Source organism: Camponotus vicinus, unplaced genomic scaffold (assembly GCF_025532165.1).
Source record: "Camponotus vicinus isolate PSW18456_S1 unplaced genomic scaffold, iyCamVici1.0 SCAF_12, whole genome shotgun sequence".
NCBI classification, from domain to species: Eukaryota; Metazoa; Arthropoda; class Insecta; order Hymenoptera; family Formicidae; genus Camponotus; species Camponotus vicinus.
In genome coordinates, this window is record NW_028141948.1 from 8,863,996 (window position 1) to 8,891,901 (window position 27,906).

Genomic DNA, 27,906 nt, shown 5'->3' on the forward strand with positions numbered 1-27,906 from the left:
TATACGGTGTTCTTTTTTATTGTTGCATATTACCTTGACTGCCTAGTACTTAAGGATAATCTCTTGTAGCGCTCAGTAGTAACGTCGCATGTAAGTTTTGCACGGATAGAAAAGAAAAACAATACAAGACATTCGACATTCTTCTTCTTTCCAACACGACACGCGTTTACATCTGTCAAGGTGCAACGAAAAGGTGCTGCCGATCTCGAAAAAGTCATGAAAACAATGTTACATACACGTATCTCTTTATACAAACATCTCTATCTTAAAACAAAGGATGGATTAGTCATGTATAGGATTTCCTAAAACTGTTTTCTATCTTTGATTATAATATACAAATCTTTTTTTAAATAACAATTACAATAACATTCTATAAATTGGAATGATCCGCTTAAAATTAAATAAATAAAAATCACTATTATAAATCTGAAAAAATTCATTAATTTTTAAATGAAAGAAATTTTTGTTACAACATGGGGAATTTACAGGATACATGGCTAGATCGATCGTTATACCATTCTAAATTGATTAAATGGCAATCGCACTGTACATCCACCATAAATGTACAATACTCAATACTGTATTTTATAGCCTCGGCAATTTTTCGTCCCATTACGAATCATTTTCCCTTTGAACACGAACCCCTTATCTGTAATCAAGCTGAAAACGACTTTACGTGTTATAAAGTGTCACGTAAACGCGTATTGTGGATCTACTTGGACCGATGATTGAGCAAAGATTAAAACATTGTAGGATTAAGATTCAATTGTGTATCGTTATGACGTGTTTACGGGAACACTTTATTGCTTCCTGCGGCCGAGCTTCTTCCGTTAATTAACGAAATCCGTGTCGCGTGGTGCTGATACACCTGATACGCGGAACAATCAGACAGGTCCATATCTGAGATTGAAACCGGTAGAATTGACTTGGCTTCAAATTTCCATGCTATAGATGCGCGAAACTGATCTCTGCGGGTGTAATAATGGTATAAGTCAATTTTGGAAAAATATTTAAGTAAATATTTAAGCTAATTTAAGATTCTAAGTAATTCGTAGTAATGTTACACACACGTACACAGATTGTAGTAATATTAGAAATATATATTAGTTAAGTATTAGTAGATATATTAATAAAGTAAAATATAAAAAGTAGAACATAGTGCGTTATAGTGGAAAACGTTATGTTTCTGTAAAGAGACAATCGAGAGAACTATATATATTACGCTCAGATATGATATATCGTGTAAGAAAATTAATATCTCAAAATTTTTATTTTTTAGTGACTTGTATTCAATTTGTTCGTATCTATAGCATACAAATTGAAGGTATTGTGAAATTATACCGGCCTCAATTTTTGTTCCATATTGCGCTCGTTGTCTTGGTTCTCTGTGCGCTACGTGACTACATTTCATTCGAAATAAATTGACGAATACCGAGCATCGCTGCGAGTCGTTTTTTTTTAGCGTTAGGACAAACTTCTATCCCAGATTTATGCTTTTACGTCGATTTTTCTCTTTCTGATAATTCTTTGCTCTTGGAAGACTGATAATGTTCACTTCTGGAATTTTTATTGCGTCTGATATATTTTTTATATTTTTATAATTTTTTCCAGAAAGTATTTAATTTTTTTTTAGAATGCGATAATATCGTTACATTTTTTTAGATTATTGCAGAATTTATTCGTACAAGTGATATATAATTTTACAAACATAAACAAGGTAAGTTGATTATTCATAGTAATCTATAAATAAATATATATGAATGTCCTAGATGTGCCAAAGTGGTCCAAAATCCATTCAAATTCAATTTCGAATTATTATTCCCTATTAATCTGATACTTGGATAATGAAAATTATTCGCGCTAAGGAAATTCTTCCTATTACAATGACTTTTAAGCAACAAGAATCATTTGCATTTTTGCTAGTATCTGCAATTTTATCTTGAACATGATGGAAGACGTGATTGTATTCAATTCCAACGCTTTTCGGTTCGCGAGAGCTATCGAGGAGATAACGATCCCGCGTTACAAATGATCGGAGGCTGTCCCGGAGGATTCGGATCGACGAGCACGAGACACGCTTCGTATCCCGTTCGTTCGCATCTCGTTCGTCGTCGAGCATTCCCTCGAGTGGACCGTAAAAGCCGTATCGGCGCCGCGCAAATAAAACTGTATCGTCCTGGAGTATACCGGGTATATAAACGGGCTGGCTTAAGTGATTGCTTCTCTTCATTAGAGCTCCGAGCTCGCCTCTTTCTCTCTCTCTCATGCGCGCGCACCAAGTCGAAGTTGAGGGACAGGTGTGGTAATGGCCCGTATCCGAGCTCTCGCTTCAGTTAACTCACCCCCCACGACCGCCAGTCGATTTGACCCCCTCCCTCCACCTTTCGAAACTATTACGCGAATTGATTCCGCATCGAATCTGCCCGGAGGGGTCTGGAAACTTGCGTTTAGCTCCTCGTTTTCTCCACTTTCTCGCTCTTGCTTTCTTATCACTTCGCTCTCCTCTTATCGCCGGCGCGTGACCATCCTAAGTTTACTTGCGTGCATCTTACCCCGTCGTAAAGGCTCGGGATGTATTCTTGGGTTCCTCGCTTGAACGACGTATGCGCGCAACTCGATTAATCCGATGGGAACAGTGAAGTTTTTAACATAAATGGCGTGGAGAATCAAGCTCTCAGTTTCTCGATTCGCAGAAAATGAACATGTAACTGGAAATGACAGTTGGAATCTGTCTCGGATCTCTTTACGACGAGTAGTAGCATAATCATTGCAAAAGGACTTTTAAATTAATTAATTTTAATTAATCATTTTGATCAATATTATAAAATGTCATAATGTCATTCTTACAATATGACAGATTGAAGATAGATCCTTCAATTTATATCTTCTATTTATCCATCTCCTTTGAATATAAATTTTGTTATATCAAAATAATAAAAATAATAAAATATCTCATAATCTTCTATAATAAAATAATAAAGTATATAATAAAATATAATAAAATATTTTATAATCTTATAATATAAAAATAATAAAATATAATCAACAATATAGATGAAAATGTGTGTTGCATAATGTCATTCTTTCAATATGACAGATTGAAGATAAATCCTTCAATTTATATCTTCTATTTATCCATCTCCTTTGAATATAAATTTTGTTATATCAAAATAATAAAAATAATAAAATATCTCATAATCTTCTATAATAAAATAATAAAGTATATAATAAAATATAATAAAATATTTTATAATCTTATAATATAAAAATAATAAAATATAATCAACAATATAGATGAAAATGTGTGTTGCAATAGAAAAAAATGATGCATCCTGTAATGTGCGTGGTCAGAGATTACAATCTGTTCTCGTCCAACGTACACATCTCAGGATGTTTGAAGAGAAGAGAGATCGATTGGCGGTGATCGGGGGTGGTAATTCCTCTCGCGAGATAAATAGCGGCAGGTCTACGATATCGCGATTTACGAGTAGCCTGCTCGACGTATACGTTGCTACGCGCGTCGCATTAAATAATAATGCCAGTGATTGCTGCTAGCTGCCCGCCGAGACGAACTGTGAGCTAGTAAGAACGAGGGAGGGGAAATAGGGGAGGCAGAGAGACGGGGGCAGGGGAGAAACGCGGAGAAGACGCGTTGCCTCTACACCCCCGCCAGATATATCATCGCCTGGCAGTTATGTGTGTCATGAATTTTAGATTATCCTTGGATTAGATTAAGGCACGCGGAGGCCGGAAGGAGCGGCGACCCGGAGCAAGCGGCCCCTTGGCCCGCCAGTCAGTGCGCGAGGCTGAATTATTTCCAAATCTCGCACAGTATCCCCGTCCCTCCCTCCCTCTCGTCCTGATCGCGCCGCCGGAATTGCGGGATTGATCTGTTGCCACGAATTTTTCGCTGATGACTAGACCGTTGAAACGTTGAATTTCGATCTGACAATATCTTGGAATCATTTATAAAATGAAACTTTAAGGGAGAGATAAATATATAAAAGGAAATATATGTATATAAAATAAATATATCATCAAAATGATTATTTTCGAGTAAGAGGTAGAATAAAATTTATCAGAGAGAAGAGGATATATTTGTCTTTCAAGCAGGAAAATATTATTCTAGATAAAGGCATTGGAAATTTTCAAGATTCTATTTTGATTTGTTATAATTAATTGTATTTTCTTGATTTTATATAATCGCGCATTTCCTTATTCTTTCGTAGATAACATTATTACTATTACGTGTATATGTATAATTAATTAATATGTAATATTGATGATATTTTGTTTATAATAACATTGCCGATTCCGCAACATTTTGGAGAAATCACGTCCCCCCCTTGCGCATTCCCGATTATGTATTCCCCGCTTCATCCCCTCTGAGAGGATGAGAGGGCGGAGATAATTGATGATGGTAGCTGGTTTTCGCGGGACATTATATCGCAGTTACGAGTTTCCACCTCCCCTCCTCCTTCTCCCACTCGCGTACCACGAATGCGCAATGTACGAACAACAGGATCTCGTTGTAGAGGGGAGAATATCCCGGGGGTGGTTTCCACCCCTTGCCGGCCCCACGTGACCCCGGCCAGACAAACGACGGCCAATTTACGAGCAATAGGAAAAACTTCTTAAAACTCGGATTAAAATGAGAGAAGGGGAGAGGAGAGAGAGAGCAAGAGAGAGAGAGAGGCTTCCCTCGGCGCCCTCCGAATTATCCTGGGATGCAAGAGGGTTTTATTTTATTCCTGAAATCGTCGCGGGGGTGAAAAGGGCGGATAGGACCCTTGGCCCTGGCCTTGCGCCTTTATTATTATATCTTTCTGCTGCTCGTGGATGAGGTGGAGCTTCATTATTTTTGCTATTACGCGAGTTACGGTAAATTACTGTTAATTTCACCTTCGTTTGTCCAAATTGCTATTAATGTTCATAATCGATAATAATTTGATAACTCGAATACACCTGTCTTTATATCATTTTACAAAAATTGTTTAATAATCTAAAATATTAAAATACAGAAAGAAAAATGTTGTCAAAACGTTAAATCCACTTTGATAGAAATATCTATGATAATTAAATGTTTATATGACTAATCTTTATATTTTAATAAATATCAAAGATCATTTTTAATATTATACATATTTTTTCAGAGCAATTCTTTATTGAAGATCTTGATGAAGAAGGAAAATACATCATTTTGTCTCTATTACTCTTCTGAGACGGAGTAACAGATCGAAATTTAGTGGAAATCTCTAAATTAATTATATGAGTAATTGAATCCGCGCGAAATCTCTAAATTAATTATATGGATAACTGAATCTATCGATTAGTCGTTTGGCCGACGATGTGTTTTTGTATAAACAAATCACCTCGGTCAACTTATCCCTTTAGCGGTGAAGTAATTTCCAACGCGAACTGCCACACATATCCAATACTTGTTGGGTGTCTCGTTCTAAATGTATTAAATTTTAATGCGCTTGTGTGTAGCAGATAATTGATACCAATATTATTTTAATTTAATTAATTTTAATCTAATAAAAATATTTTTTGGCAATCTTTATATATTTTAGAAAAATTTAATATCGATTTACGCAAACCTGTAAATCATCGTTGACGGATAGAGCCGGTGGCTATAAAACGAATTATAGACCGAATTACAGACTTTTCTTTTTTATGGACGACGACCATAAAAAGCTTGGGTCGTGTGGATCGTACACGTTAAAGCAGTTGTTGCGCGTCGGCATTCTTTTTAATTAAAGTCGCTAATCAAATCACGATCACGCGACGTTGCTTCGACCTATCGAGGCGCGCGGATGGGACGATAACGATGCCCCGGGGATGGTCGAAATAAATCCGTGTTAACGCAATTACCACCCTCTTCCACCCGAGGTGCATGTCTGATTTATCTGCGAACATGCACCGGAAGATGTTTCATATCGCGATAATTTTTAATAACATACTTCGAATACGGTAAATACTGTACCTCAGGATATAACACACGTCGCAAGAAACCCCTTATCTTTGCATAAAGCTCCATCAAATTTTAAAGTTTTTTAAAATATATAGATTTTTTAAAATATATAGATTACCAAAATAAAATGTTTTTATTAAATTAAAATAAATTAGATTCAAATTAATTACAATAATATTTGTATCGCACACAAATATTCTGCTACACCCACAAGCATATTAAAATTTAACACGTTTAGCGGAACCCAACAAGTAATCGAAAATGCAACAACGATACATGAATCGCTCCGTAAAATAAGACACGAGCGAGCGCAATTTGCGTGGAAATGGGTTGGACGAATTACCAGAGACTCGAGGAACACGCGCGCTTTTTGGTGCACCTCGTTTTCGAGGGTGGGAGGGGGAGAGACAATAACGGCGCCCCGGGGACGACCCCGGGGTAACGCGATTACGCGGCACGGCTACTCTCTCTATCTCTCTCCCGGAGCCGGTTCTCGGCCTGGCTTGATTTATCCGCGTAGCCACGCGTTATTGCATTAGCGCCCCGACCCGGCGATGCCCGCCGTCCCTCGTTCGCGTCGCCGGCGACGAATGCGAGGAAGTCGTCCGTCCACCCACCCGTGAATCATCTACGAGAGAGTTACGTCTTGCACATCGCTGCCAGGACGCGGCGATCTATAATTCCCTCTCGCGGTTGGTCAGCGATCCTGGTCTTGGGGTTCTCCCTCGTGGACTAATGTCGTCGGCGAGAACCGAAATAACGATCTTGATGCGACGTTTCTTAAATCAGCTCGATCGAGAAAGCTGCATTCGTTGATGAATGTACTCCTGATCTATAGAACCCAACATGTCTTGATGTTTCCTCAAATTTTCTCTTAACAAATACGTCATTCTGATGAAATTTTCTTCGGGACTTGAAGCACATACATGAACATACTCATTAATCTCAGCTCCGAACTGCCACCCGCTTGTCTGAGGAGAGAGCTGCTTCGAGAATAGGTGACAATACACTGTAAAATGGGTGCTTTCCATTTAACGACACAAATCATTTCTTTTTTTCAACATTAGTGAATAACAAAGAGAAAGTGACGCTTGTGTCGACTTGTGTCACCCAATGGGAAGCACTCATTAATGTCACCTCTTTAATGTCGTTGTCGATTATGTAAATTATGTCGCTGATTAAGTCTCCGATCGCGGTTTTGCATCACAGTTCTACGACACGGAGCACATTAATCGGGATACAAAGCAAGAGTCCCGATCCTGTATACATTATGTTACACGTTTCCCGTCGCGTCTTTTATTTTATACATACTGGGTTGAGTGTCCTCTTTGTACTTCTCAGACGCTTCGGCACGTCGCGGATGAAGGGATACACGTGTGTCGTTTTTTAACATTCTAAACACGTGCGAACTTCTGCCTGGGATAATAATGACACATGCAATTTGGGATTTCAAGTTGCTAGGCATACTTCTTAGCATCAAACTTAAACAGATAAAAGGGACGCAAGTAAGATCGCTGAATGATTTGTATTAAAATTTACAAGAGGTGCGCAGACTTATCTTCGCCCACTTAAAGGTCTGAACAAACCAACGACAACAACTTAGGATACGTATTCTTCTTTACGGCATCAGAATTTGAGCTCACCGCGATTATAGTTCACTCCCCATCCTTTCTTCTCGACGAATCCTTTGAACCCTCCCCGAAGAGCATACTTACCATCGCGCACACCTCTTCATCCCCGTTGAGTCCTCTTCGTCCGAGACGTACCCACGATGTGGTCTACCTTACGCAGGCCTGTCGAGCCCTAAGGCCTCCTGGTGCCGCCTCGCTTTCAGCCTCAAGTCCGCGATGCTGCTGTTCTTGGAGCGGGCAGCGGCGGCGGCCAGCGACGCCGCCAGGCTCAACGGATGAGGGGGATGACCGGCCGACGGCGCCGAGGGTGGCGGCGGCGGCGGTGGCAGGCAGAAGAGGCCCCCGGCCGCTGCGTAGTGCAAGACCGCTGGGTCGAAGGCCGAGCTCACCGTGACACTCGCGGCACCTGTTCCCTGCATCGGCGGCGGAGGGTGCAACCTGAGCGCCGGCAGATACGGTGCGACCCGACACGGCTCCAACGTCGTCGGCGGGCTTCGCGGTGCCAGCACCATACTCCCGGCGACGCCTACGGGAAGATTTCAGTTTCGAGAATCTCATCTGAGAGAGAGAGAACTTTTCCCGATTGATACTGACAATGAGTGATGAATCCACAGACTTATAAAATTGACATTTCTCCGTTTAATTTCAAATTTAATCAAGGTGTCTGCTCAAATCTTGTAAGAAAATTTCCACCTGGGAATTCCAAGTATTTTTATTCGAAATTTCGGGTAAAGAGAGTATTTAAAGATTGTTTGGTGCAATTTTTAAAATAGGATTCTTTATTGTATGCATTTTCTAAAATCCTTTTCATTTGTACAAAAGAAAAACACAGAACCACCCTTAGCTTGTGAATTGTGTGTTTAAAACATATCCTAAATATATAGAGACAGATATATATTTATAGTATGTTTTAAACACACATAATTTATAATTTGACTTATCAGTGGGTTGCTTACTATTTATAACATAAGAACAAAATTATCAAAAAACAATTTAAGAAAAATTTCGCGAAAAGATAGTATTTTAAAGATTGTTTGGTGTAATTTTTTAAAATAGGATTCTTTGTTTATGCATTTTCTAATGCTTTTCACTTGTACAAATAAAAAACACAAAACCTTAGCTTGTGAATTGTGTGTTTAAAATATATCCTAAATATATAGATATATATTTATAGTATGTTTTACAGATATATATTTATAGTATGTTTTAAACACACATAATTAACAATTTGACTTATCAATAGATTGCTTATTTGTAATATAAGAACAAAATTATTAATAAACAATTTTAAAAAATTGTCTAAATCTCAATAAAATTCCACAAGAATTTTCTAATTTTTCCAAATAGATTTTGTTATATTTTTTTAGGAAGTAGACATCCTGTTAATTTTTCTAAATCACATAATATTACGATTACTTTCTTATATATTTCTTCGATTAGAATATATGTTAATCTAACTAGGAATATATAGATGTAGATGAATTTAATTCGCAGGAATAAAAAAATAAATTTCTGTTTGCAACAATTTAGTTTACCTTTGTGCAACTGGCTCTCGTGCTTACGGCACTTTGCACGTCGATTCTGAAACCAGACTTGCACCCTCGCCTCGCTGAGACCAAGTCGCTGACTCAATTCCTCTCTCATGAACGCGTCGGGATAATGCGTTTCATCGAAGAGTCTCTCGAGCTCGGCCAACTGCTCGATGGTAAAGTTCGTTCGCGATCTCCTCTGCTTGCCGTTGCCGTTTCCGTTGTTCCGACAATTGGATCCTAGAAAATTAACTGTTAGCGAGCAAGCGTGAAAAAATACACAAAGTTAAAGTTAAGAAAAAAAACAATAAATATCTCCTTATCCCTCTTATTATAATTAAACATGATATTATATATTTTCGTTGATCGGACCCAGCAAACACCAAATAACAGTTATATAACTATTAATTATAATTTCCCACTCAACAATATAACTGTTATGTAACAGTTACATAACATGTAATAGTTATATTGTTGAGTGGGAAATTGTAACTAACAATTATACAAATGTTACTTGGTGTTTGCTGGGGAAACTTCTCTTGTCAAGAATAGAAATCCGAGTGTCGTGAATCATCATCGGAAACATGAAGCGGGAAAAGGGAAGAGAGAAGGGGTGGTTTTCGTCGCGCGATGATTAATTCGCGGGGAGGAATGCGCGAACGACCAGACCGAAGAGCGACGTGCTACCAAATTGATCTCCGCCAAGTCGTTCACGGACCATTTCTTCCAGTCTGGACTCGCCATCAACATATATCTCGCCACCTCATGAGAATCTTATTCAAATCGAGACGCCGGGCACGGCGTCTCTAATTGGATGACATTAGACAAACGTATCCCGCGTCTCTCGAGGAGAAATGCAACGACGCGAAAGTTATTTTTCTCACCAACACCAACCGGAGAATATCATAAAGCTACGAGCTGATTTTTATATTCATATACAGTGAACTGTTTATACACGAGAGCGTGTTAATCGCGTGGTATTACATCGAGAGCATCCTCGCGCGGAAGATTCCCTCGGACAGATGTAGAAAGGCGGAGGTGGAGGGTGATTAAGGTGAGAGTACGAGTTTTCGCCCTCCCTCCTCCCTCCTCCCTCGTCTAGCGGAGGGGGCGGGGATGACTAACGACCCGGTATAAGACTACGTAGCTCACTACTTTGCTAAATTATATAAATCACATCCCCTTCGTCAAGGGCTCTTACGCGAGACACTTAATCCACCTCTTCTCTCCCTTCTCGTCCGGGCTTCCTCGCCTCTTTTACGTCGGCAACACCTCGAAGAGCCGTAGTACCGTAGTTACTTTACATTAAGCGACCATTAATTAAATCGTATGGCCGTTAATTATCCGAGAGCGTCTCTCTAACTCGCGGCGATGCTTGCGGCCGCTCTAATACGACGTGCCAAGAAAGTTTTTCGCATCTTCTCGTCCTTCTTTCAAGATAGTTATCCTAGTTTTTGCTGATTTAAATATCCTTTATATACAGTACCGGTCAAAAGTATTGCATCACTTATAGAAGCAGAGAAATTGTTGTTTTAATGAATAAAAATATATATTAATGTTATTAAATTATATTTTATTATTGTTACGTTATGTTTATAATAATTCATACAAATTAAAAATTGTAACAAATAATAATGAAAATATTAAATTTTTTCCTTTACTTTCAATACTTATAATCTTGGCATTTTTGACAATATTTTTTTTTAAGTTTTTGTTACTGATATCCCAGCATGTTTCTAAATGGTTGTTTTTTATTAATAGATTTCATTTTTCGGATATGTCTATTAAGACATTTCCAACTCTAATGGACTCTAAGATCCGGTGGAGAAGCTTGGAAAAGCTATCTTGAAGAATCAATAATTTAATATTTCTATTATTATTTGTTATAACATTTAATTTTTACGATATTAAAGCATAAAATAACAGTAATAAATATATTTATATGTTAATAATATGTATAATAATAATATATATATTTTTGTTTATTAAAATAACAATACACTTTTTAGTTTTTGTAAATAATATATTACTTGCAATATACTTTTGATCGGTATCATATGCATAGGAGCGCTTTTTACCATGTTGATAATTTTTATAAAATTTGCAAGAGCTAAAAGTCAAATTATATTAGATCCATATTTTCATTATTAATGATAGGAAATTAATAAAACAAACTAGGATCAAATAATGATCTGTAAGTCGTTATACACAGAAAAAAAATAAGTGTCAAATCAAAACTTATAAACTTAAATTAACGCGTTCATTGTTTCGTATATACGCAACAATTTATAATCTTCTTAGAAGAATTTAATAATTTTAAATTTCAACAATATTATAGTCTTATTTTAATATGTAATTGTCACCTCAAGAATATATAATTATTTGACTCTATTTTAAGAAAATTATAATCTTTGATTTAAAAATGTTATTTTCTATCTAACATTGTTTCTTTTCCATTCAAGAAAATTAAATCTTAAATCATAAGAATATATTTTCCTTGATTGAACTATATAAAATGGCTTCATTCAAGTAAGCAATTATTCAAGCAATTATATTTTTCTTTAATTAACGCAATATAACCTCATTTCAAGATTTTCATGTTAAAACTAAATATATTTTTAAAACAAGAATGTCCTTTTTTTCTGTGTAGTTATCATAATCGTTATTGTAATCGTTATAATATCTATAATAAATTCACATTATTCTATTTTTCTTCACAATATTAATCATCTTTATAATATATTAAGAATTAAAAACTATTATATTTATATTTTATTGATTATTAAAGGAAAATAAACAAGAAACGAGAATACATCGAAGAGCGGCCCCTTATTGTTTTTCATCACAGAATATATTCCTGCGATATCGCTTTTCGTTACTGTCTGATTATTTGAACAACGATACGATTTATCCGAAAAAAAAACGAAAAAAACGAAGCGCTTTACGCAGTCTACCCGGATGCGTTTACGCGCCGGCGCGATCGCCATGCGGCATTGCGTACGCGGCCCCGTTTTAATCAATTAACGCGTATCCGCGTAATCCAATCTGAGCCCTGAGGCAGGGTACGAGCAGCCCGCATCCATATGTACAACGGCGGTTTAAAACCGCTTCCCCTTCCCTCCCCCCTTCTCCTTTCTGCTCCAAAATAACTCGCGCGGTTTTCGGCGCCCCTCTTTCGCGATCGCGTTAGCATAACCCACGAGGGAGCAACGCATACGCGCCTTGTCGCAGTCATTAACTCGAATGTGTCAGTCGTTTATTCCCGTGAGGGAGAAAATCTGCGCTTTATTCTTCATTCTTTCATCATTTTCTAAAATGTTGCCTTCTGATAGACTCGAAGAGATATAGCGGACTATTTTATAATTATATATTGCAATAATAAATAATAAAATAATAATAATTATTATTATTATTATTACATATTAAATTTATTAAAGTTATTATTTGATTAATAAAACAAGTATGATAGTATATTAATTTCGGCAATTAACATTTTTTCAGTCTACCACGTTTTCCAAATCCGAAATAACACATTTTCTTAAATTCCCTCATCCGTCGAATACATCTCGAACGTCTCGATCCGAGGTGCAAAATCGTAACTGCCAAATGTTAACCGATACTTCGTGGAGATCAAGACAGCGAGAGAGATTCTACGGCGAAGAGGGAGACAGATAGCGCAGAACCCTGCTGGAAAACCCAAAGCAATCACACTCGGACGCGAGGGGTCACTAATTCGATTACTAAGAGCGCTGCCCTCTTGGCCTGATCCAGTTAAGCCACCCTCGGACCGACCGCCACCTTGGCTATACTATTTTTCTCTCTCCAAAACGAGCCGAGATACCGCGGCCATTAGACGTATAAAAGCGTCGTCGTAGCCCAAGTATCGTAGTCGCTACATATGGCGCACGGTCCCATGAATACGCAAGAAGCAGGAGGGAGGCTTTTAGATCTGCAATCACTTATCGCTTAATGAAGCAAAGTAGCTCGCGTGCCGGTTGTACCCTTCGCGCAGTTTAACCGTTTATCGCATAATTCTTTCCAAATCTGGGTAATAGCATCGCTCGACATTTGCAATATATATATATATATATATATATATATATATATATATATATAAACTGCTATATATGTTTTTAAATTAATTATATCTTTTTCATTTTAATTAATTTATTATTATTATTTAATTACCAATTTAATTACTAAATTTAAACATTTGGTCATAACTGCGAATTATAATTGATCTAATTGTATTATTTTCTCAAAATGCCCTTCGCGTCTTAACATTTTTGCCCCGCAGCAATTTTATACTTATGCAAATATTTATTTTACAGCTATATACACACACATACACGCATATATATATGTATATATTATGCATATTTTTATATTATCGGATCGCGAGGAGACATAAATACACGAAAGGGAGCTCTTTCATTTTTCGTAAAGTAGCGGCCGTGCACCCTTCGCTATCATACTTTAGGAAACTCGCGCCCCAAGTGCCATAAATATACGTACGAGCGCATGGGCCTTTGACCGGCGGTCAAGCACCAACACTTACGGCAAACGCGGAAAAACACGCGCGACTGAAGACCGATGGGCGCGAACGTCGCGTTAAATCGTCGGGAGGGGCACAAAATGTGTTTTGGAGTATCGCATCGCTGGAAGTGCTCGTTTCAGAAAACTGCAAGGTCCGTAAGAGTGTACATGATGCGAAAAGAGCTATTTACGAAATTGTTATCCGTTTTACTTTATTAATGTTTGCGAATTAACATTAATAGAGGAACGCTCCATCAGTATTAATTATTCTTGATTCTATCTTGTCCCCTATGACTATTCTTAATATTGTCTTGTCTCGAAATTCGAGAATAGATTAAGACAAGATTTATTTAATTAGTTATCAAAACAATAAGATTAAAATATTGTCAAGATATTACTATGATGATCTTGTCAAGAAATTATTGATTTTTAAAAAAAGCTAAAATATGTATTTATAAATTAGATAGGAAAAAATCATACTATATTATTCGAATTAGAAAAATTCTATTTAATAAATAAAATCATTTATATTAACAAATTTAGAAAAAAATTAATAAATAAAATAAACAATGTAAAATTTCATACAATTATTTAGCTATGCAAAATTTTATTTATAAAACATATACATGATTTTTTTATTACATATGTGTGAGTGTTTGTAAGTTTCTAGTATTGTATTGTATACTATCTTTTCGTAAATACATAAATAAATAAATAAATAAATAAATATATATATATATATATATATATATATATATACAATATTTTGAATAATAAATGAATAACATAAATAGTAATTATCTTAAATTATAAAAATTATGTTAAATAAAATTATTTTAAACAATATCGTTCAGTATTAAATAACAATTATTAATAAAATCGAGATAAAACATAATATGAAACGAATTTTCACTATAAAGATTCACTGAAAGTCAAAACAAAATGTAATTGATGATTTTCGAAATTTTCTCAATAATAATATTTGTACGAATACTATCTTGTCTTAAATTTTGTGCAACTTTAGCAAAAAGAGAGAGAAAGAGATACGTAGTATATTAAGTATTTCTTCTTATTATGTATATATTGCCCAATATTCTATAATTCTAGTAATTTTGTGAAACGAAAATTTGTATCTCTTTACTGGTGTCAATGTCAGTGAATCAGGTAAATGTATAATCAGACATGTCTAGTCGTGGACAGCTATATATATTTTCTATTGGAATACCATTGATTGATATATTATCAGCCTAAATTCTTGCCAAAATTCCTTTTAAGTCATAAAAAAATAAATAATATTATAACAGATGTTGATTCATATGAAACAATCTTTGCACAGTATCTGTGTATGTCACTCAAAAAAATATTTTGCTGATGTAAGTAGATTTCTAGGTGTCACAAAGATTTATTTTTTATATCTGCTAGAACATTGTAACCTGTAAAATTTTTATAGAAATAAATTCTAATAATGCTTTCTGACAAATTTAGATTCTATTGACAGATATTAATCACTGCATTGGATAAATACGAGTTCCTACAGCTAGAACGATTTTTGAAAGAAACAATCAAATTTTCTACGATCAAATTTTATAACAGGTATAATTAATTAGTCTTAACATAGATAGACTTAACATTGAAAAAGTTTCCTTCTAAATTTCACTAATAGTTTACATATAAATTCTATCTCTGTCATTTAAATTGATTAAGTGTAAAGTATAAAGTGATATCTCAATATATGTCATATATAATCATATATCTACCTCTTAATTTCTCGCATTTGGAAATTGTTGCATTTTTTTGAGTGTACAAAATACGACGATCCCAGTAAACACAAAGTAACAGTAATATAACATTGATGTAACGAATTAACACGATAAAAGGACAGGGGCCATCAACGGTTTCGCAAGGTGTGCATTAATATCTATTACTCGACGCTCTTTTCGATACCCAAAGTCTCCAACGGAGAGAAGCTCCTCGCGGATATTTACGATTTTACTTTCGCGGCCGCTGCAGGCCGAGTCGGGCAGATTGCTTTTTGATTTGCGCTTAATCGGAAAAAGTTATGGGCCCTCGAGAGATAGGCGAGTTGCTGCAGCAGCCGTCGCTCTCTCTCTCTCTCTCTCTCTCTCTCTCTCTCTCCCCCCCGTTTAGGGGCGTACACACAGCTAACGCGGCGGGCCGCATATTAAACCATAAATTCATGGCGCCGCACGCTCGACGGCCGAAGTTATAGCGCGGGGAAGTGTGCGTGGCGTTACTTCAACGTTGCACGCTTTTTATAACGCGATCGCCGTCGCTTCGATCTCGTTCTTCGCTTCGTTCGTTTCCCGTTTCAATCGTTGCCCGCGGCAATAGTTTCGCCGCACACCGGGTATAAGCTAAGATTACCCCATGGTGACTGACCGGTCTCTTCAGTGCAGGTTTAATTTTTGCAGGCAAAATTTGTTTTTTACATAAATGACGATTCAGGTAGGAAAAATGGCATTATTAGGACAAGATAATCGCATGATTATCAGATCAGATCTATTAGATTAGACAGATAAAATGTTTCAATCCCTTCTATTAAAAGATGAATTATAATGATTTAATGGGAAAGACGTCAGAGATGTTGATATTATAATAGTTGATTAATATGGTATGTGTGTTTGTTCTTTCTCAAACAAGGAATATAAGTTTGATAAATTTCTTCCATCTTGAAAATAAAGATTGGTTATTTAGCAGGGTGTATGTCTATTCAAGTCTTGTAAAAAATTTCTTGATCTTTTCTTGATATTTTTTCAAAATTCTAGGTCTAAGAGAATATTTTAAAGATTTTTTGGAGTGCAATTTTAAAAAAAAAGTTTTGTTATTATTTGCGTTATTAAATGTTTGTTTACTTATACGAAGAAAAAACATAGAACCACTTAAATTTCAAGTACTATTTGCAAATGTACTAAAAAACAACTAAACAGCTTTCCTAGAATAAAAACTTTTCACTTGCATAGCATTTTCATTTGTTTACTACTAAAAATTACAATAAAGAATGTATTCAATATTCAATATTTTGTTGAAATAATGAATCTAAAAAAGATAGATATATATTTATAATAAATTTTAAACACGTAATTAATAACTTGTCGGCAAATTGTCGACTGCTTGCAAAATAAAAGCAAAATTATTAAAGAGAAATTTTCTTGAGAGAATTCAAAAAATTTCCCGAATTTCAATAAAATTCCATGAGATTTCTTAATTTTTCCAAGTACAAAAAAAATCTGAGAATTCCACATTTTCCATGTTTTTCCAGAGAATAGATACTCTATTTAGACATCTTACATTTTTAAAAATAAAAAAATTTTTTAACATTTCAATCTATTTAACTAACAATAAGAATAATTTTGATGTGCATTAAATTCTACGAGTGTTTTTTATATGACCGTTGGTGTCCGCTTTATATCCGTCCGAGGGCGAACAGCAAGAGGGACTCGACGTAATTTCATCTTTCAGTACTGCTCGGCCGAGCGAGCGTTTTATCGAAGATGACTCGGCTCGTGAGCGAAATCGCCGATCGGGTCGCCGATCATTACGTTGCGAACGGTCAGCTATTCCCAATCACTTGTGAGCTTTATTGGACGACGGCCTGAATTATAAACGAAGCTCGGATCCCTCCGATCTGCCGCGACTTCGATGCCGACGCCAAAGAGGAGGGAGCTCCCTGACCTGACCTTCTCGTTCCTGCACTCGTTCACGCGGCAATCGCAAACGGTCTAATCCTAAATAATGTCGATCTGCCAAAATCAAAGCTGACACCGTCATACATTGGGCCAGGGCAGGTATGAAACACGAGAAAAGTCTGAGACAAATTTTCAGTTGGAAACAGATACAGATTATTTTCTGCATTTTTTATCTCGTACATACGCATAATTTTATGTAAATGTCTATAGATATATATTTTCATTTTTTCATATTACGTTCAGTTATTTAATTCGAATCCTTCAACAATTCTATAAATTTTCATATAATATTGGATTTAATATTTTTTGCAAAACCCTATTCTTTTCTAATTTATCCACTTTACCTTGCAGTTTATAAGTTCATTTTTAATTTATATAACTGATTTATAATTTATTATATATGTGATCATAATTTTTCCCAAGAAAATAAACGATCATTAATCACGATGATTAATCCATAAGGTTAACAATTGCTTTAATTTAATATAATATTTTCAAGTGATACCATGACAAATGTCAAGTTTTGATAATGTTATACTAAATAAATAGACGTTACACACACTAAATAAAAATAATATAATATCATCAAAACTTTGTAACGTCATATTTCAAAAAATAAATATACTTTCTACATCGTTAGTTATTAAAAGATTATTACTTCTTACCTTTGGTGAGGTCCTCTTGACCGCTCGACCTTGTAACTTGGGAGGATATTTTGGCCTGATCGTTAGAAGATACAGTCGTTTTGCTGTCACTCGAGCTTTGACTTTTCAATTCGACGCAGTTTTCCGGACTGGGCGATCGATCCCTCGATATAGGCGGCGGCGAGGGGGTGCATCCGAGAAGTTTGCGAACCGACAGCTTCAGCTCGGGAGTCTTCAAAGGCGGCAGGCTCTCCGCGGTATCCCGGATGTCCTTGATCTTGGCCGTGACAGACAGATCCTCCGGTTGTAATCGGCCTTCCGGCGACGGCGGCTCCTCGACACTTCCGCTCGTCTCGACGATACCGACCTCCTGCGCGCTTTCATCTAAACAAGTTTTACTTGTATTGGCCTGGGACCATCTTGATCGTGACGAGGATCGCCTCGGCGATAAATCGATTCGTAAGTGAATTGCAGTTTTCAAAGTAGCGAGCATTGATAGATACAACTTTTGTTGGCATAATAGTGAAATATATACAATGATAAAAAGTGTAAATTGTAATAAAGAAAAAGAATTTGAATTAAAAATTGACAGTGTCTATTATGTTCCAAGAGAAATCTTCTCAGTAAAGAATATATGCATATAAAATATATAAAATACACAATAAAATAACATAAATAGCATCGTGAAAGGAAATATGTAATAAAATTATTTAAAAGTAAAAGATAATGATTATGAATTAAAAAAAATGCGAATTATTATTTATAAAAGAAGAAAGAATTTCTAAGAAATTTGTTCCTTTTATAAATAATAATCTTTTATAATATATTATTACTAAGAATCTTTTATAATATATTATTTCTAAGAAATAAAAGAAGAAAAATATTTATAAAAGATTATTATTTATAAAAGAAGCTTCGGCATCTTTAATATCTGCAATTATTAATATTTTCCTTTAATTCAACGTGATTGAAAGATCTAAACAATTATGATGCAATATATAAATATTGTTCAAGACACAAGGATTTTACAACTTTCACAATCAATCTTTTTTTCTGGATGGATCCCTCTAGATCGATACATACACTCCATTCTGTATTGCTGATACTAATCACTCATAAACTCGCACGTACACATACGAATCGATCTTAGACTCGCGTAACAAATTCCCTCTCGACTTATACATGGCATCAAATCTGTATAAATAGAGATCGTGATCTATAAAAAAAACTGCTGAAAAAGATCTATAGAAAAGAACGCGCGCACTGACTAGAAAATCGCTTCGACTTCGACGGGGCTAATTTCTGATCGATTCAATCGGCACATGTGAACATCACGGGGTGTATCGAAGAAAAAAAAAAACTTGCACCTACGCCGATCATCGTCGTCCGCAGCGTGATCGCCGATGAGATGCGCGACACTGAGCGTGATCCTGCCGCCGGCGGCCGACCTGCAGCCGGCGGCGGCGGCCTCGACGCTCGCCGCCGCCGCGGCCGCCGCGTTGTCGAAGCTCTTGGAGACGAACTGGGCAAGCTGCTCCATCCTCACGGTTATCGGGGCGACTCTCGCGCGCGACGTCGCGCCTCGGTACCGACGGCACTCGCCGCCGCCGTCGCGGGAGAGAACCGTCGCCGGGGGACGCGTCGACGTCGGCGTCGCGACGCCACGCGTCGCCCAGGGCGCCATTCGGCCGCCAACCAATCCGCGCCCCGGATGGGCGTGATGGAAACGCCCCGAGTTTGCCTCTCGTCGTTGGTTTCTCGTCACCCTTCCCGAGGGCTCGAGGCCCCTCGTCCCCTTCCGGAGGGCTGGCGCGCATTCCACCCCTCAAACCGACGCTCATTAGCATTTGCGCCCGCTTTACCACCCGCCGCTGGAAACGCTCGCGCGGAAGCTACCCCTCGCTGTTGGCCAGGGATAGGATATACCGTTCGACGACCATCCTACTACCCTCTCCTCCCTTCCTCCGCGGAAGTTACCCCTCTCACTCTCGCGCGCGACCGCCATCCAGGGCCGCTATATTTACTCGGAGGCAGAAAGAGGCCGCCGCGGGTACGCGGGTAATTAATCCGATGCTTTCCGCGGTCGAAGCTTTTCCTTTTTGTCCGGCCTTGTTATCGGTCATCGAATCGTTTCACGCGAAATTTAGAAAAAGATAGATATTTTACACAAATGGGGGAAAAAGTTTCGATGACGCGCGTCATTTTTATTTCGGTGAATGTCATAATAACGAGGAATTATATATGTAATTTATTTATAAAATTTTATAGATTGTTAATTATTTTTTGTTTACTTTGTATTTTTGTATATTAAATGTAACTAATACCTTTTCACATTTATATGGAATTTGTAAAATTTACAAAACAGAATATGTGTTTGTATGTGTGTGTGTGTGTGTGTGTGCGCTTAATAAACAAATTTAATTTAACTTGAATTATAATATTAATTCCATAATTTAAAATTAAATTTTTAATTTAATTTAAAAAATTAGTGGCTATGCTTTTATAGAATTATCAATATTTTAGACAGAGTTAAGAAAGAGAATTCAAAATTTAAAGAATAAGTAATATTCATCATTTTATGCACAAAAATAGTCTAATCAATATAAATCGAAAAATTAATCTTGCTAGAAATTAAAATTTTGATTTTAATAATATTGTGTAATAGATGATTCGCTCGCATCTTTACATATATGAAACTATATGATTCCTTTTGCATAAATTAATGCAAATAAATTTCCTATATCATTAAAATTGAAAATTGTTTCTCTTCTTTTTTTGATAAAATTTTGCGATTAAATATATTTTTTTTAAAGTTTTTTTGAAGTTAGATATATTTCATTTAATTTATTGAAGAAAATTATTTTCTATCCATCTTTCTAACAAGTTTCAAACACTCTTTTATAACACATTCTGTATATATTATAATATTTCATAGAAGAGACAGTAATTCCATAAAAATGTCAATTATTTATTTTTGTTGTGTGACACACATATGTACAAAAATATAAAAATTTTCAAATATAAATAAATTTGGAAAACATCACGATACAGATTTATCGATTCGTAGATAAACGGTCTTGCATGTTACTCACGACAAATACATTTTTTTTGTCTCATATGCCATCTCTCTTTCACTTTCTATATATTTTTCCGTTTCAATATCCGTTTCAATATACATATAATATAAACTTCTCCTTTTATCAATATCACTCTCTCTCTCTCTCTCTCTCTCTCTCTCTCTCTCTCTCGTTCGCTCTTTCTCTCTTTTTTTATCTTCTCTGTGTCTTCCTCTTCGATCGGTGCGTAATTTTCAGAACTCTCGTGAACTCTCAGAATGATGTATATCGGTTCGATTTCGCAAATTCGATTTCATTCTTGCCGATCTCTATTTCTCGAGCATGATTTATCGCTCTCGATAAGGTATACGTTCTGTTTGTTCCGCAAAACCCTGTCAAAAGTGAAACAGTTGGCTCTCTCGTCTTTGCGTCACGGTATCACTAAATCTGCATCGCTTCGCACTTATCAAATTTAGAGAAGCTAATCCTCTCTTCTATCGCGCAACGTCGTGGTCCGCAAATTTCTCTTTGCGCCAGGTGAATGCGACCCTGGGACGTGCGCCCCGTGTTTGTCGTCGCCAAACTCGGCAATATTTAAATGGGATTGCATTCGGGAAATGTAATTGCTCGGGTTGCTAGCGGACTCCACGTTGTGTCGGACCGTTTTACGGGATACGGACAGATGGGCAGAGAGAAGGATATAGTCTACTCAAGAAGTGCAAACAAACACATGAACGCGTTTGAATGAAAATTTCAAACTTAAAAATGTTGCATCATATTCTAATTTTGAATTTTCTTTCGATAAAGTAGTTTTATATCCAGTAAACACTATTATATTAATGTTATACAAAAACAATAAAACGAGGTTGCGCTAGTAATATACATATATATTACCAGTAAGTTATTGATTAATTGTAATTTCAGATTTATAATATAATATGTAATATATGTTCTATTTCTTATACTTCGTATAAAATTGATTCATATAGAAAATATTAGTTATATTTACATATTAAATAAATAAAATAAATTATACGTATTTAATTTATAAAAGGGATTTAATTTATTTAGAAATCTCAATTTTTTTACTTCAAGTAGGCAATAAATAAACACTATTTCCCATTTATCCGCTCAATTTCAAATAATATATTTAATGTATTTAATATTTTAATAATGTATTTAATGTATTTAATATTTTAAATTTCTTGTTGAGATTGTATTAAAAACAATTATATTAAACTAATATTAAACTGACAAAAAATAAGTATACTTTAGATCTAATAAAACTCGTTTTTTATAGATTTTTATATCTATTTAATGGTGAAAAATATTGAATGTGAGATGTTTTTCGTCGCGTAGAGACCAGAAAAGGAATACGTATATATTATAATAATATATTATATTGGAAGTAATATTCATTATTATTATAATTTATTTATTTTGTTACAAAATAATATGTATGGTTTATTGCAATTTTAAAAGAAATATAAATTTGCGTTATATTATTTGTTACTTTTCCACATTAAATTATATACTGCACAAACAATATTTACTGGGCAAAATTTGAATTCTATATAATTTTATATATTTTAATTCTATATAATGCGATATGAGAGATGTACCTGAGAATGTACTTTTATTAATAATATACGAAGTAATATAAAAAGAGAAAAGTTATAAATAAAGTAGAAATTTGACAAGACTTAAGTGCTTTCTTTCGACATTAAAAAAAAATGAATATTAAGATATATTAAAACATACACATTTAAAATTTAATTATCAAAGTTTCAAGACACTAATACAATAACCGAAATTGATAACGAGCATCAAATAATCAAATGACTATAGGAATATAAACGGGAAAATCTCGACACGCGCACACATTACTCGAAATATTCGTGCTTCTCAATTTCCGGAAGATGAGACAACGACAATGAGATCGAGCGAGGACATCGTGCGAACGAGATGAGGGGACACTCTCTCCTCTCAACAATAAAGAGAGAGAGAGAGAGGGGGGGGGAAGAGAGGAAGAGAAAGAGAGAGAAAGACAGAGAGAGAAAGAGACAGAGAGAAGCATCGATGAGGATAAGGGTGGACGGAAGGGAAGGACGAAGAGGGGCAAAATGCCGGGAGTGCGGCCTATAACGCAGGCAGACGGAGCCAATCAGGGCGCAATGCGATTACCTTAACGAGAAATCCGATTACTTATTCATTCGCCTAACTCGAAATCAGTTTAACTAATCGTTTAATTCGGTTGCTCGCTACTGGGCCCCTCCGGTTGGTTCCAGCCTTCGGATCTCTCCAGCCAGAGAGAAGTGTAGACGACGCGCTATGTTGGCGGCCAACGGGGTGTGGGATTATGGTATCTTTTCAGGAACGTAGCGAAATCTCGAACGCATGAATTTTCGCACGAGGATTTAAACTGCACATTTTAAAAAGTAATAGATCTAGAAATTTAGAAAAAAAACATTCTTATGCAATATTATAGCACCTTTTATTTAATCATTACTCAAGATCAAGATTTTTATTAATAATGATAATGTAAACTTGAAATTAGGCAACCTCTATTCTGGATACATAAAAATTGCAAAGTATAATATGTAACATATAATGTGTAAAAGTAATTTAATATTAACCTAATATTTTCTTTTCTGTGATGTTATATTATTTATAATTAAATAATTATATAAAAATCAATTTTACGCATGCAACTAAAAGCTTCTTTAATTATTATCATATTTATGTGTCTGATATAAGTGAATAGAATATTTCCATCGACCGGGGACAATTATATTAATTCAAGAAAAGCAACATTTTTCTCATGTTTTTAAGGGACACTTTATCAATTTTCCGATTCTCATCAGCTTCTAGGGCCCTTCGCGATCCTTAATCCACCTCTGAATCTCGATCCACCCCTCGCTGGCGTATACCTCTGGCCACGCACACGCGTGCCTGAGCATTCGCACGCGTACACGTTTGAGCCGAACGTCGGTAGGGGGATGACGAGGAGCGAAGGAGAGGGCTCATTCAATTCAATTACGTAATGAATTGTCGTGTCTTGAGTAAACACCCTTCCTCACCACGACTTGACGGCGGAAAATCCAGGACGGTATCCACTGGCACCCTTCTCTCTCTCTCTCTCCTCCCTTCCTTCCTCCCTCTCTCTCTCTCTCTCTCTCTCTCTCTTTCTCTTCCTGTCTCGCGTTCTCTTCAGAGAAGGGGATGAGATAGCGGTTTAGGTGAACCGAATCAATCTGGCACCGGCTGTACGAAATCTCCCCCGATGCAACCTCGGCGCATGTGTGTGTGCACGCAAATTCGGGTTTTCGCGTGCGTTAGTGTCAGTGGTTCTTTATGTGCGCACGAAAGCGTCATGTAAACATGTGTCTGGAAGTGTAAACGTCCGTGTGATTATGTGAATAGAGTTAATCCTTTCGTGTATATATAAGAGTATCTTTGAAATATGCATTTTAATTTTGATCAAGAGAGAGGATTATTTTAATCAGAACTGATATCTTTTTTCTTCAAGTACAAATCGTCCAAAGATATCGGTAGTTTTTGTTGTAAAGAGCATTCAAAAAAATATATATATATAACTATATACCTGTTTCAAGTATTAAAGAAATTAATCAAACATTATTATCAAATTAATCTTTTTTCAGAAGCATATCAAGAGAATTGAAGAAGGTTTTTGATAACAATATTATAGACTTGTTGCACGCTCGTGAATGTCACTTACAACATCTCTTATGAAAAAAGGATGAAACTAATTTCTTTGCTAATAATATTTCTTTTCAAACATTCAGTGTAAAAGATTAAAATATTTTTACAAAATTGCATATACAATTCACAATACTTATTTAAAACAAAATAATTTTTATAACAATTTTTAAAAAGAGAGAGGGAGAGAGAGAGAGAGAGAGAGAGAGAGAGAGAGAGAGAGAGAATAAATATATTACATTTTTATAATTTTACCAAGATCTGTGAATTCTTCAAAGTCTTGGATATCTTCCGAGATGCTTATAAACATTCATGAAATTTCAAAATTATTCATTCAAAAAAATAGTCTTGCAAACAATTATAACAACAATTTCCTAGATGCAAAAAATTACTGAGGAATATAAATAATTAGCGAATATTATAATATTATATATGTTTTATACTTAATTAATTTAAATAATAAAGATATAGAATTTACATCTGAACTGTTAATGGAATTTAAAAAGAAAGTCTTTCTGCTTATTCATGCTAGAACTAAGCATACTTGTTATAAAATTTAACTGTGATTAAAATTAAACTTGTGATAATATTTAACTGAATTAAATTTAACTGTAGGAAAATCATTTCTCACAAAAATCGATTTAATAAGAAAACTCATATTTATCCAATGCAGTGATTAATATTTGGCAATGGGACCTAAACAATGTTCTAATATATACAAAAAATGGCGGTAAATTTTTATTGTAACATTTAGAAATCTATTTAAATCAGCGAAACATTTTTTTAAATGCGTTTATATAGTTTGAGATGCTAAAGCATTCATACCGAATTCCAAGATCATTCGGATCAAAGAGCCCCTGATGTCCGTGCGAGATCTCCTCTCGTCTCTCTGGTTTGCGCGGAAACAGTAGAATCAGTAATTCTGGTGTTCTCTCCGAATTAATGGGAGAGACGGGTTCGAGGGGTTATTTGCGGCGTTTGCACAACTAGGTATCTAAAACGTCGCCGATCAAAGGAGCCAAATCAGCGTTAATGGCAATCGAATTAAACGTCGCATCGAGACACAAATAATTATTTCGATCATTTATCAATAGTTATATATTTCGTGCAGTTATTAATCGATCGAGAAGTTGCATTTCTATTACAATCTTTTATAGAGAAATTTGTGAGATTTCTACGAATCCTTAAATATTTCTCATTTATATTGCGTAATAAACGAAACAATTTACTTTTTTTCGCATATGAATTTAATATTCTACGTTTATGATTTTCGTAGTCATTGATTGAGAGATTTTAATATAGATTTCTGTATATTATATTAGCTTTAAATTATAGCTTTTAATTATATTAAATCGCTAAATATGTTACTTATGACACTAGAATAGCCATTTACAATTGAGCAGAATATAATTTCTGGACATTAATGGACAGAATATTCAATCTAGAATATCAATCAATACTTGTACATGAAAATAGCTTATATTTTATAACTGCTGATAAATTGAAATATGACTTTGTATCAAAATATAAATTAATATATTAACCCAATCTATATATTCTGTCTAATTGTAAACAATCTTTCAATGTTAGCGGTCTAGATATAATATATAGAAGTCTATGAATCTTAATTCTGAGGAGATAAATTTTTATGAATAAAGCGAAAATATTAGGTAAATATATAACAAATAAATTTGCGGTGGTTGAAAAGATAGAAGTGCTCCCCTCTAGTGAGAATATCCTTGAATTCTCCCTTTTAACGAATACTTCTTCATTCGATAAGTTCATCTTGTTGGTATCATTCTGTTTTATCCATTTTTTTATATAAATAGATTAGTACTTGATAATTATACGAGTGCTGAAAAAATGAGAGGAATCAAAGAATTTTTTAAAGATTAATGCACATATAATTTATGTTATTATCAATGTCAAATTTTTAAGATATAAAAACGAAAAATTTCACAAATTTTTTTTTAACTTTTCTTTAAAAAATAATATTTATTTGTTGATATCAACTTTTTAGAAATTTATGTGATGCGATTAGATTATAAGATTCTAAGGTTTTTAATATTGTAAGTCAATCAACAGGGAGCAACTAAATTTCTGAGCTGCTGTGAGTTTTTAACTAAATTATAAAATTTTTAACTAATTGTAAATTATAAAATAATTATAAAATATTATTATTATCAGCGAATTTTATATTATTGCAAGCTGTTTTTTTTCTTAATTACTATACATTTTTAACGCATCTTCTTCTTCTTTAGATTGTTATGATCTATTGCATTTCCAAGACCATAAGAACTTATAGCGCTTCCGATTGTTATATCATGTACGCAATAATTAAGTTAAAGTAACAATTTTTTTCTCATTGTAATGTCTACTTATATATTATTGAATAAAAGATTACATGACGATAATTTACTTTAATAAGGGAAAATTGAAATCTAATTCACAGAGATGTTATAATAATAAATAATAATAATAATGAGAAAATTACTGTTTATAATAATTATTTCCACAATTATTGCTATCCTTAGATTTGCAACAGCGTTGATATTAATTCCTACACGCAAAATGTTGACCGAAAGAAAAGCAATCCGAATAAGAAAGTCTAATTGTAAATGTGAAACATATTATCTTAAACTAAATTAATGAAAATTTTATTGATTATTGTATCTTAAATTTTATAACATTCTTTGCGAATTATTTATATAGAACAATAAATGTGTTTTTAAAATCTGCAAATAATTTTTTAGAAGATATAGTTAAAATGTTAAATATATTTTTTTCTAAATGCGAATAGAAATTATCAATGAATTAATATTAATGTACATTAATTACAACAATACTTTATAGCTGAAAATGAAAAGAATATGTAAACATTTATGCAAATAACATTTATTGCTTTAATCCTAATATATAAATAATATATAAAGTACGCCTTTAATAAACCGAGCTTAAAAAGAAAGCTCGAAACTACATCGTTATAAACGAGTGTGTAAGTAAGTGAAATATGTGAAATAAAGTGTGAGTAACTAAATTGAGACATAAATCTTGTACGCGATAAGAAGATGATGATAAGTAAACATATAAATCGGTACATTATTTTGGT

The 27,906-nt window shown here is 34.8% G+C and overlaps 1 protein-coding gene across 1 annotated transcript; it reads right to left on the reverse strand.

Annotated features, from left to right (window-relative positions):
• Positions 1–5,981: 5,981 nt before the first annotated feature.
• On the reverse strand, positions 5,982–19,561 carry LOC145962452 (uncharacterized). The gene is made up of 4 exons (XM_083083509.1): positions 19,393–19,561; positions 18,043–18,405; positions 9,141–9,374; positions 5,982–8,131 (listed from the first exon to the last, which is right to left on the reverse strand). The coding sequence occupies exons 1-4, from the start codon at positions 19,559–19,561 to the stop codon at positions 7,758–7,760; spliced, it is 1,140 nt and encodes a 379-aa protein (XP_082939635.1). The 3' UTR covers positions 5,982–7,757.
• Between the last annotated feature and the right edge of the window lie 8,345 nt (positions 19,562–27,906).